Below are 13,030 nucleotides of genomic sequence, written 5' to 3' on the forward strand. Positions count from 1 at the left end.
TATCTGAATCACCATATGACTTCATAAGTACCTAGAGGGCAGGAAACATGACTTATTACATTTCTCCGTGTACACTGGGATTATTTTCCAATTTCTTTTAAGGTCTAGAAATGGGAACAAGTGCTAATACTTCCACATGGGTGATGAGAGTTTGAACTTGAACCCTGTGCTTCTGCTGACCCTAGATACTCTCTAGGAATCCTGTGGAAGTAGGCAAGAAAGAAGAGAATTCCCAGTGGATATGTCAGCCTCCAATATGACCTCAACTCATCCAGCTGCCTTCTTGTTGATGGGGATCCCAGGCCTGGAGCACTTGCACATCTGGATCTCCATCCCCTTCTGCTCAGCCTATACACTGGCCCTGCTAGGCAACTGCACCCTGCTCTTTATCATCCGAGGGGGTGCAGCCCTCCATGAGCCCATGTACCTCTTCCTGGCCATGTCGGCAGCCATTGACCTGGTCCTGTCCTCTACAACACTGCCCAAAATGCTTGCCATATTCTGGTTCAGGGATAGGAAGATCAACTTCTATGCCTGCCTGGTGCAGATGTTCTTTAATCACTCCTTCTCCGTCATGGAGTCAACAGTGCTGCTGGCCATGGCCTTTGATTGCTATATGGCCATCTGCAAGCCCTTGCACTACACCATGGTGCTGACTGGGCACCTAATTACCAGGATTGGCATGGCTGCTGTACTCCGAGCTGTGACACTAATGACTCCACTCCCTTTCCTACTCAAACGCTTCCACTATTGCCAAGGCCCAGTGATTGCCCACTGCTACTGTGAACACATGGCTGTGGTAAGGCTGGCCTGTGGAGACACACGCTTCAACAATATCTATGGCATTGCTGTGGCCATGTTTATTGTGGTATTGGATCTGCTGTTTGTTATCCTATCTTACATCTTTATCCTTCGGGCAGTTCTACAGCTTGCTTCTCAGGAGGCTTGCTATAAGGCATTTGGGGCATGTGTCTCTCACATAGGTGCCATTCTAGCCTTCTACACACCTGTGGTCATCTCCTCAGTCATGCATCGTGTGGCCCGCCGGGCTCCTCCCCATGTCCACATTCTTCTTGCTAACTTGTATCTGCTTTTCCCACCCATGGTCAACCCTATCATCTATGGTGTCAAGACGAAGCAGATTCGTGAGCGAGTCATAGGACTATTCCTGAGAAAGGATGTGTAAATGGAGGGCATGGGATGTGTGGAGCCGTATAGGACAGTTTGAATGTTGCATAATAGCAAGTGGAGGGTTGCCAGAATCTCCATATTTAGTTATTTCCCAGTATAATGAAAAAAATAAATGGTGTCCTGAAACTCACAATTTTCTAATCAGGACTCACAGGTCTGTGTCCCCTCATAGCCTCTGGACTCGAGTTGGTGATTTTGCTGTCTCTTTACAGAACCCTCCCTTTTGTCAGATTCTTGACCCAATATCTTCTGGCGAGCTCACCTAGAGACACAAAAATATTCCCAAGTTCATTTATTTAAGAGACTGTGAGTTTCTATCCCAAGTAACTGGGAACTTGGTGAACTACCCACTCACCACCTGGGAGAGGACCAGCATTACATCTGATGTAGGAATCTCTCCTTAGTCACTCTGACAGGTGATGTTCAACTTTTGCCTAAGCACTCCTGTGTTGGGGGAGTTTACAACCTTCCAGTGCTACCGATTCCAAGTCAGACAACTCTGCTTGTTGGGAAGTTATTTCTTCACTTGAACCAGCCTACAGAGTTTTTGATTTCTTCTTTTGAGCTCTCCATGTTCATGGCTAATCTTTCTCATTAAACACTTTGGATAAGACATGTCCTTGACATCTCTTTGTACATCATGCAACTCTTTTTTTGCACATAGACATATTTTATATCTTCAACAAGGATGTGAGTCCCTCATTTACTAATTCTCCACTAAATATTGAACATTAAGAATGTGCTAATTCCTTGCTCAGTACAGGTGATACACAGGCTGCTAAGGCAGGGATGCCACACCTATGTTTCTGTTCTGAGACAGAGAAAGAAATGATAATCACAGTGCATTGTGATCTCTGAACATCCCAGCCAGAGGCCCAGCACAGTGGAAGAAATGTGATGGAAAAGCGAATGGGAGATGGGAATATTGACATGTGTTTTTCTCTTTCTCATGCAAAACCAGATACTAGAGAATTCTTAATGTTAATGCTGACCAGTGCAGCTTTACTGCTCACACAAGCCCTCATACACCATCTTCCACAAGTGCATTTTTCTACATTTATCTTGTGACCTTTTTGTTTCTAAAGAGACTACTGTTTATAAGTTATAAACTTATGTCTATGTCCATATGTACATCTATATCACCTCTCTATTTTATTTAGCCTTGAAAGAGGATCTCTAAGCCCGTGTCAGCTGGGGTGTAGAAATTTGGGAGTTGTGGAAGCTTAGGAGGCAAGAACCTAAAGTTCTCCTTTCCCTTGTTTCCCACCTCTGTTCTCATGATTTCCTCTGACACCAACACAAATACTCCAGGGTAATGATACTCTACTTCTAGCTCCTTTGTAGTCACAATCCCTTGCTTGTTTCTTCTGTGCATAGCTGGGGCAGGTTGGAAGCTTACAAAGCCTTTACATACTCACAACATATAAGCATAGTTGTTAGCTACCGTCTAGTCAGCCCTTGACTTATGGTGGCCTCATGCACAACAGAATGAACCACTGCCCAGTCTGGTGCCATTCCCATGAACGCATGTGGATCAGACTGTTGTGAGCCATAGGGTTTTCTTTGGCTGATTTTTGGAAGTGGATCATCAAGTCTTCTGCCTTTCTTCCTAGCCTGTCTTAGTCTGGAAGCTCTGTTGAAACCTGTTCAGTGTCATAGCAATATGGAAGCCTCCATTGGCAGACAGGTGTTGGCTGTGCGTGGGGTGCATTGGCCGGGAATCAAATGTGAGTCTCCTGCATGGAAGGCCAAAATTTTAAAAAAGTTAACAATCACTGCCCCCTGATTTTCAATCCTTTACCCAATTTCCTTAATATCAATATTTCATGGTTACCTTCTTCCCTCAGTTTCACGTATGCCATTCAGATCCTCTGAAATGAAATTTCCTAAAGTCGTTCCCTTGTCTCCTCCTTCCTGCTCCCTGTTAACCCTATTATTAGAAGGAGATATGGGATATCGCACAGCCATTTGTCTATTTAGATTGGAGAATAACCTGGTTTGAGGACTTCAATTCCATTGGACAGTAAGGTCTCATTTCAAGACTCATTAGATTAAGATTTATCACATATTGCCTCCATGTTTTTCTGGGGAAAGTAAAAGGACTGGAAAAGCTTACCAACAAGATTGAAATTTTCCAGACCTTTACTAACAGAATTGTAGACTGTCTTCAAGAAGGTGTTAGAGTATAACATAACTTCTGGAAATTGTGCTTTATGACACTGTCAAAGAGACATTAGAAATTATCTACCAAAAGGGTCGAGGATAGAAATCTTACTTCTTGTGGTCTGTATGCTTGTGCTTATTGTGCTTAGTTTTATGAAGTTAAATAGGTATGGAAAGGGATATTGTAGTACAAAGCTCATGCCCTGATTTTCCCTCTCCATTTCCTGAAGGTGGGTCTACACTGCACAGAAAACTCATGATCAAACAAAATAGGCTCTAACATTTCACTTAGACTCTTATCCCCACAGATCAGGTAAGACCCGGGGATTGCAGAGGCTTCCACAGTCAAGCCTTTTCTGCCATTACTAAACATTTATATGTGCCATAGATGCAGAACAGTCACCTGGGTTGAGCCCCTGCCTTAAGAATGTGTACAAGTCTCTCTCGGATCTGCTTGGAATGGACAGCATATACAACTGGGTTAAGGAAAGGTGGGATGAGGAGATAAAAGTTGGCCAGAAGGATATGGATATGGGGAGGCACATGATGGCCAAGGCGGTGGGTGAGAGAGGAAACAGCAATGGGGATATAGAAAACAAGGTTGGCGCAGATGTGAGAACCACATGTCCCCAGGGCTTTAAGCTTGGCTTCAGGGGTTGCCAGACCATCACAGCCCTGAAAATCATCACATAGGAGGCAGTGATGGCTATTGAATCCAGGATCAATATCAGGAATCCAATTCCCATTCCATATAAGTTGTTGACTGTTGTGTCACCACATGCCAAGGGCACCACAGCCATGTGCTCACAATAAGAATGGGCAATTATTTGAGTCCAATAAAGGGACAGCTTAAGGCGGATCATCAGGGGCAGGGGTCCAATGTAAAGTAGCCCCTGGAGGAGTACAGCCAGCCCCAAACAGCCCACTACCTCATGGGTGGGCACTGATGTGTGACGTAGTGGGTCACATATGGCCACATAATGATCAAAAGCCATGGCAAGGAAGATGCCTGACTCAATAGTGGAGAAACAGTGGACGAAGAACATGTGGGTCAAGCAGGCGTCCAGGCCAATGTTGCAGGCACCAAACCAGAAGATGGCCAGTAGTTTGGGCATGGTAGAGTTTGACAGGACCAGGTCAATGATGGCCAACATGCACAGGAAGAAGTACATGGGCTGGTGCAGGCTTCGTTCCACCCTTACCACCAGTAGAATGGTCACATTCCCCAACACGGCCACAAGGTACATGGAGCCAAAGGGAATGGAGAACCAGATGTGCAAGGATTCCAGCCCTGGGATGCCAGTTAGCAAGAAGGAGGTAGGCATTGAGCAGACATTATTAGAGGTAAACATGTTTGGGAATGTGATGTATCCAGGAGGCAGGAGGTCTTAGTTTTAGACTTCTACGCCTGTGTAAGACACTGCCTCTGGCAACTGTAGACTAGCTTCTCACTTCTATCCTGGGCAAGTGGTGGAACCTATAATGAAGAAGATTTCTGAACGCCAACTTGAAAATCAATATATTAAATATTTGGAAAAGAAACTGTCCATGATATCACCCCCTTGTTAAATGCAGACACAGGAATTCTCTTTATTTCTACTGTGAAATTGTCCTTCTACAGTGTAGAAGTCCCCCAAAATGTTTATCCCCATTGACCTAATTGATTTGCTTCGGGGAACTTTTCTTAAAGGAAATTGTAAATACATACAAGTTCTATGTTCAATGATTAAACGCAAACCCATATAATGTGCTTATCCCGGTATCTGCATATACTTCTCTTTTCACTGTATCAATAACAATAACAATAACATTGATAACAAACACTGATTAGCTATTTGCAACTGCTGATTTTTATAGCAATAAAAAGTTGGAAACAAGATGTGTTAAAAAAATCATTGCTTAAATTCTAGTACATCCATTCATTGAATTATAATTATTGATAACTTTTTTAGAGTTATGTGTTTACCTGGAATAATGCTTAGATCATATTATGGTAAGAAAGGAGATGGCAGGAGGCAGATTAAGCTATGATATAATTCCATTAAAATATATATGTGTGTGTCACATAGATGTGGTGTGACACACACATAGATATTTGGTGTGGTCTTAAATAGAAAAAGAAAGATTTGTACCAAGTTAGTATTTGTTGATTTTGGGTAGGTATGATCATTGGTGCTTTTAATTTTCTTCCTTTATTATACATGTATATTCTATCATTTAGAAACGACCAAGAGTTTTAAAAATAAGCATATAAATAATAAAGTCTAGTCAAAAACATGTAAGGGGACAATTTACTAAGGAAAATATTAAAACAACAAAAAAAAAACCTGTTGCCATCACGTTGATTCTTACTCATAGTGACCCTGTAGGACAGAGAACTGCCTCCACCCCCAATTTTTTTTTAGACCAAAAAAAAAAAAAAAAAAGAGAGAAAGAAAGAAATGTGCATGGGCTTGTTTAAGACAATTTGGGGGGATTTTGTGATTATGTTCTTTCCCTCCTTATCTATCCACTAGGTGATCTAAGATGGGCCTTGAAGGATGGGGAAAAATTGCCTAGGTAAAAACCTAGGAGGTAGGGAAGGTTCTCAGCAGAAATATGGCTGTGTGAAGAAAAAGCCTATAAAGATTCCTTAAACCTTTATAGAAGCAGACCGCCACATCTTTTTCCCACAGAGCGGGTTCAAACTGCTGAACTTTAGGTTAGTGGTGGAGTGTTTAACCACTGCACCACCAACCAAAACCCAAACTCACTGCTGTTGAGTCAATTCTGACTCATAGAGACCATATAGGACAGAGTAGAATTGCCCCACGGTTTCCAAGGAGCAGCTGGTGGTTTCAAACTGCCAACTTTTGATTAGCAGTCCAGCGCTTTAACCCCTGTACCACCAGGGCTCCTTGAATATCATGTTGGTGAAGTACAATTTCCCCTTTCTCTAACTGGGTTCGTACCAGTTTGCTAAGATTGTCAAATTAATGGACTTCTTCAAAGATGACCACATTTAGCGTAGGTCCTAATGTCTCAAAGAAAACCCAGGTTTCATGGATAAACAGAATGAGGAAGAATAAATGAAGTTCCTTAAGAAAAGTGTACTCTAAGGAAATATTAAACTTTTTTGCTGAGAGCTTGAGAATCACCTGTAATTGAGAGAAGTCATACATTAAGTACATTGTTTTATGAGCAAATCTCTGGACATTTTGCCCATTGTCTGGTAGCAGGGATTCAAAAGAAGGGACTGCTATAAAAGTCAACGAGATCTTATTAACCACAACCATCTTCGTTTCTATTCTTTAAAGAGATGGGGAGGGTTGGGGAAAGGATGTGGGCGTGGGGGTGGATCAGCACCTTCTTGCCCTTCTGCCCTTCGGATACCTCCAACTAAGAATCTAGCAATGACTCCTATGGCTTCACTCCTTCAGCATTTAAAATCTGAGAACACACAACATAGCCTGATTGAGGCCCTCCCCGCCTCAGGCCTACCTTCCTGATCTCTCCCATCTGGTTTCTGCAGGGTCAGCAAGTCTCAGAAACCCCATACTTGCCATAGTGACTTTCTTCACACAGACATGTTTTTGTTGAAAGGCTTCTCCACTTCCTTGGTTTTCACCCAGGCAAATTTCCCCCACTTTTCAAGGCCCATTCTAGATAACCCTTCTAGATAAGCCCATTCTAGATAACTCTTCCAGAAAGCCTTCTGTGTTATCTCTAGTCTAAACCATAGTGGATAGGTTAAGGAGGGAAGAGAACATAATCACAAAATCCTCCTAAATTGTCTTAAACAAGCCCATGACATTTCAATTTTTTTTTATCTAAATTATAAGTAGTAAATATATTTCCATATCATGTAAGCATAACAGATACCCTAATGTAGCCTCAAAACAAACAAACCCATTGCCGTCGAGTTGATTCCAACTCACAGCAACCCTACAGGACAGAGCAGAACGGAGAACTGCCCCATTGGGTTTCCAAGGAGCGGGTGGTGGATTCGAACTGCTGACCTTTTGGTTAGCAGGCAAGCTCTTAACCATTGCACCAGTGTAGCCTCAAAGGAGATCCTTAATTCAGGCTTCAAAACACAGTTCATGTTTTTATGAGTTTGCTTACTTCTTGGTCAGGTATTGACTAGGTACTGAAAAAGAATAAAAGCTTTATAAACTTTAAAATGGTTCATAAGTGCTTTTTTACGTTAACTCTCACTGACTCTTCAGAAATTCCATGAATAGGGTACTTTACTGTGCAAATAAGTGATAACTTCTGTAAAGTCAGTTCCTCAGGAGTCAAACATAAGGTTATGCTGAATCTGTCAGATAAAGATGGCAAAGAAATAGAGGTCTTTGGAGGCAGCACCACAAGACAATTCAGGGCACTAACTTTGTGGTCTAACAAATCAAGATTTCCTATTTCTGATCTTCATATTGCTCTGTGAGTTTTGTCAAAGTGTTTAACCTCTTGAAGTCTCAGCCTTTTTCATATATAAAATGGGGATAAAGGTACTGCAAAGGATTAGAATAATGACTGTATGAGATAAATGTGGAACCCTTATCACATGGCAGTAGCTTCCCTTTCCTGAATTCTTAGTGTTAAGTATGAAGATTAGACCAAAAATGTACAATCTACAAATTGAAATAGTTTCCTTGTATTTGTTACATGGGCCATCTTAGAGGATACATCAAAAGTCCAGGAATTATAGGAATGGGGCAGGGGTTTAAGGTGAACACTGGTCAATAAACAATTTGATCACACATCAGGGGGGATGTCTGAAGTTTTCTGTAAAAATGTCATGATGGATCATAATCTTAAAGCAGAAAGGGGTTTAATTACTCAATATTGGGGACAAACCACGGTAGTGGCTACTCACCACAAAAAAATCGGTGTCCAGAGGATAGCCTTAAACCCAGGAGCCTAACTTTGATTTGTGTTACCCCAGTTAAGCCAATTATACTCTGATTAAGTTATAGGCTGGAATGAAGAGAACAAGAGCATATGTATACAAGTAATATCCACCAAGTTGACAATTGGCACCTTAAGTGGTGGTTTGAATGTCAGAGAAATATTTTCTGCATCAACCTACTAAAGGGGATCCTTACCTGAACACTGGTGACATGCCTACTTGTCCTGGGAGAGACATTATGAAGGTGGGTTTGAGGCTCCAGGAACAGACTTTTCGTTATGGTCAAATAAGCATGGATTAGAAGCAAGACAGACAGACGTGCAAATACTAACTCCGCCATTTCCAGCTCTGCGACTGTAGGCAACTTAATCTCTCAGTCTCCATTTTTATTCAGTTTCCTAGTCTGTGAAATGAGAGGAGTAATAGCACCTTAGGGTTGTTTCATGTATTAAGCAAACTGTATATAAATGTGTGTGTTTGTGTGTGTGTATACACAGAAGGCCAAATGTTCCGATGCCTGGCTTCTGGAAAAGGCACAGTTTCGCTTCCTCACCTACTCCTCTCCTCTGTTCTTTGCCCTCTTTCACACAACACAGATGCACAATCAGGGATGGATTATCCAATACACAAAGTAAGCACGGTGCTTATCCCGCTTACCAGGTCAGCTGTAGTGAACGATTTCATATTTTTTCACCACATCAAAGATTGTGCTTCTAGGTATGGCTGGCATCTGTCTCTCTCCCAACCCCACAGCACCTTCCTACAGGATCAAAGCCACTTTTCAAATTTACAGCCCTTGACAGCAAGGTATGCACAGGCTTACTTGTGCTTACTTACTGGTAGTGAACAATTTCACGATTTTCACTACAGAAAAGATGTGATGAAACCCACTTATATTGAGCTTGTTTCCTATACGTTTGACTAGATCTTTGAAGATCAGTCCCGCATGGATCAAAGGAAAAATGTAGCTTCTGGAAATTGAAAACTGCTTCCAGTGACTTTGGCCCCCTCTCTGGAACGTCCTTACCCCTTGGGGTGCTGTTTACAGATGTCTAGGCTCAGCTCTTTACAGGGGTCAACTCTTTGGAGGCTCAGACACTTTCAGCTCATAGTCAAAGAAGGCTAGGATGTTGGTCTCTTCACCACTTTCTCCTATGCCCCCTCCTTATCCAGTCCTGAAAATAGCTAGTTATTTCCCAAGGGTTGCACAGAGAAACCTGCCTCCTTCCCTCTGGATGTTTAGTTACCCCCTTAGGAGGAGCCTTCACTGTCTATCCCACTCTACCTCGCAGAACTAGAACCCAGAAGTTCATTCCTACTCCCTTGTGTGGCTATTGGCTGGGCCAGGTCTCTGTCTACCCTCCTCTGGGCCTGAGGTACTCAATGGCTCCAAAGAGAATATCAGGATAGAGTTCACAAGAGAAATGTGGGGGGAAAAAAAAAAAATCAGATATTGGTATGACCAATATAGACACTGTTTTTTTGGAGGGGGGTTGTTCATTGCTTCTAATACATATATGTATATACTCAGAACTTAGTATAAAACTAGGCTATCCAAAGAAGGAGAAAGAAGACAATTACTTAAATATAACCTTTATCAGTACTGTAATTTTTCATTCTATTTCTGCTTTTTTTCTACTCATGGTTGCTTAAAAATAATTATTTATAACCACAAATCACAGTAGCTGTTTGTCCATTCCTGTGGTTTACTTTACCTAAAAATCCCAGAGTAGTGGGAAGCCTAGTTTGAGTTTTCCCTCAGAGCAAAGTGGCACAGACATATTTTTCAGTATTCTTTTCCTGCCCGACCTTTGGCTAGGCTCCCAGGAGGGAAATTATCAACCGTTGTGTAGGCTCAGTAATTCTGTTGTCAAATTGTTTTCCCAAAGCATTTTTCCAGTTTGTTTTAACCCAGCAATAAGTGAGTTAGTTTGCCAAATTTCTGTGTAGTAATTTTAAAAATATTCATTATGTGGATTGGCAAAAAAAAAAAAAAAAGGATCTTGTATGAACACTTTTTACATTTGAACAATTTGTAGCCAATTGTATTTATTTAGTTTTAACAATTTATTTCCCCATTTTCCCTACTAAAAAAACCACACCAGCTGCTGTTGTAGCAACCCTATAAGACAGGGTAGAACTGCCCCATAGGGTTTCCAAGGAGCTCCTGGTGGATTCGAACTGTCAACCTTTTGGTTAGCAGCTGTACTAGATACCTAATATTCTTAAATGAAAGTGGGAAGAAAAATTTCAGGAACTATGTCAAAGATTTTAATGTTTTCTATAGGAAGTTCTGAAATATGTACAGGGAGATACATTTAAAATCACTTCGCATGACTCATAATATTCTATCTTGATTATGAGTTCCCTCAATTAGATTTCTTAATTATGCACAGAATATTTTCTCTCATCTGTAAGTTACTGTCATTGTCTTACTTTCCTCCTATTCATTCTCCTCTCTACTGCTGAAGTGCCATTTTGAAAGTGTAACATTGGTTGTTTCACTCCCCAAATGTTGATTTTTTCCATCCAGCTATATAATTATTTTCCCACCATCTCTGGGAAACAGCTGCCTTAACACAAATTAACATCCTCAGGTAATTCTGGAAGATTATTGCTCTCTCCCTGGAGCAGGCTCAAGCTAAAAGAGTTGTCAACACCTCAAGTAAAACTGTAGGGATATAGAAATTTAGATTCAGGATAGAAGAGTTGAATCTGACTGTACAACTCCTGCTCTTAAGTTATAATCCTTGCTTTGGAACTAACTAATTAGAATGGTTAAGAATCATATGACCATGGGAAATTGATCTATCTTTCTAGTCCATAAAATACTTACTGTGAAAAATGGACCTATTTTTTAGAACTTTTTTTTAAAGAGTTAGCACATTGACAAATAATAATTGCCTAATAAGTGTCAACGTCAATGACAAAAATAGTAAGAAGGCTGCCCCAAAATAGTTTCTCTGTTTAATCCATCATTGTCTCATACTGAACCCTAGTCAATATTTGAATCAGAACTGATCTGTGGGTGTCCTAGTTACTTGTCCTAGCCTAATAAATCAGTCTTTATTCTCTCTGTCTGGGTGATCAGCTTGGCACATTTCCATAAAGGGCAAATGATAAATAAGTTGGGGCAGCTTGTTCTTTCTTTTGTGAATCCTTAGCTTTGGTCTTAGCCTTTACCACAGCTTCTTCAAAGCTCCCCATTCTCTCCCTTCATGGACATTTTTAGAAAATTCAGCATGAATCTCTTGAAATCTGAGTCTTGAGTCTTCTATTTACAAGTAATTTTTTGGATAAGTCACCCTTTCTCTTTAGGTTTTGTTACAAAACAGGGTTACAATTTCTGCTCTACTTATAACATCAAAATAATATTAGACAGTATAATAAGTAAATAAATTTGTGTGTGTCGTGCCTTAAGATACAAAAAAAAAAAAAATTTAAGAATAATTGTATTCAGTTTCCATATAGATGTGTGACTTGGAATAAGGTCCTTAATCTCCAAATATTTGTTTCTACAGCTTGTTTTGAAAACACATTAAAAAAAATCTGACACATGTTGTTGTTATGTGCTGTTGAGTTCATTCCTACTCACAGAGACCCTATATGACAGAGTAGAACTGCCCGCAGAGGGTTTCCTAGAGTATAATCTTTACTGGAGCAGATTACCATGTCTTTTCTCCCATGTAGCGGCTGGTGAGTTCGAACTGCTGATCTTTTGGCTAGTAGCCATGTGCTTTAACCATTGCTCCAGGAGGTTCCTTATCTGACACATAGTAAAACCAAAAAAAAAAAAAAAAAAAACCCAAACATGTTGCTGTCGAGTCAATTTAGACACAGCAAGTACTTCATAAATCAGAGCCTTAATGTTGGAAGTATCTGTTTTCACATTTATCTTCTATACTAGAGACTGTGAGAGCAGAGACCCCATCCCCAATGGACAGTAAAGGACTTGGGCCACGGCCGGTACTCAGGAAATGTTTGGAGAAGTGAATCCTGGTCTCCAGTTGCTGCTTTTTTTTTTTTTGCTTGCTTAACTTTCAAAAGAATAGCTGTTCTCTTCTATTCAGATTCTTGCTTTGCAAGACTTCTTGACACTCTCACCCTTACCCTACACACATCAGCTCCTAAGGGCCAAATGGAGTACTTAAACTGGAGGGATCTTAGAAGCTCATCATCCCTGTTTACTTTGATCTTTGAATGATGGGAGCTGTTGTTTCAGTTCCTCCTCTGATATAGAAATATTGGAAAAAGTAGAGTGGGGGTTGGGAGAGAAATTGGACAAAAATTATCACAAGAATATCTGACAGCTCCAGTCCAAACAATGGCCATAGAAGCTATTCACTTAGTCTATAGGGTTTCTGCTGTGGGGTAACGGCAGGATAAGGAGACCTAGAAAAGATGGGCTTTAAACATCTTCTTGAAGCATTGGAGAGTTAATATAATAGTGAAGAATTATTAGGCTGAGCTCTGAGACAAGACAAATCCAGAGTGGTAAAACTGGCATTTGGGAGCACATTTCACCTGGTGGCATTTGTTAATTCTGAAGAGGTAGCTGGGAGGCTGAGCTATGCTTTTGACAGCCAAGACAGGCTAGGGAAAAAGAATTTGCAGCCCAGGGCTTGTTGAAGAGAAAGTGGCCTTGGTAAAGATATGCCAAACCCCACTCCTTCACACACTTTAAGTTTGGATTCTTAAAGGCTGCATAGTGAGAATAACGGTAAACTGGAAATACACCAAAATTTGCAGGGATTGAAGCTCAGCTTCATATCTTCTTAATCCCTG

The 13,030-nt window shown here is 40.9% G+C and overlaps 1 protein-coding gene and 1 pseudogene across 1 annotated transcript; one reads left to right on the plus strand and one right to left on the minus strand.

The window, feature by feature from the left end:
• Window positions 1-241: 241 nt before the first annotated feature.
• Window positions 242-1,186, plus strand: LOC126079131 (olfactory receptor 52K2-like). Its single transcript, XM_049890060.1, has one exon. It carries the CDS (start codon window positions 242-244, stop codon window positions 1,184-1,186), a length of 945 nt encoding a protein of 314 aa, XP_049746017.1.
• A 2,567-nt stretch (window positions 1,187-3,753) lies between these two features.
• Window positions 3,754-4,765, minus strand: LOC126079113 (olfactory receptor 52M1-like; annotated as a pseudogene).
• Between the last annotated feature and the right edge of the window lie 8,265 nt (window positions 4,766-13,030).

This window comes from Elephas maximus, chromosome 7, assembly GCF_024166365.1.
Source record: "Elephas maximus indicus isolate mEleMax1 chromosome 7, mEleMax1 primary haplotype, whole genome shotgun sequence".
Classification (NCBI taxonomy): Eukaryota; Metazoa; Chordata; class Mammalia; order Proboscidea; family Elephantidae; genus Elephas; species Elephas maximus.

Excerpts from the sequence above, each read along its gene's own strand:
- LOC126079131 (XM_049890060.1), top strand. The coding sequence starts at position 242 with ATGTCAGCCTCCAATATGACCTCAACTCATCCAGCTGCCTTCTTGTTG.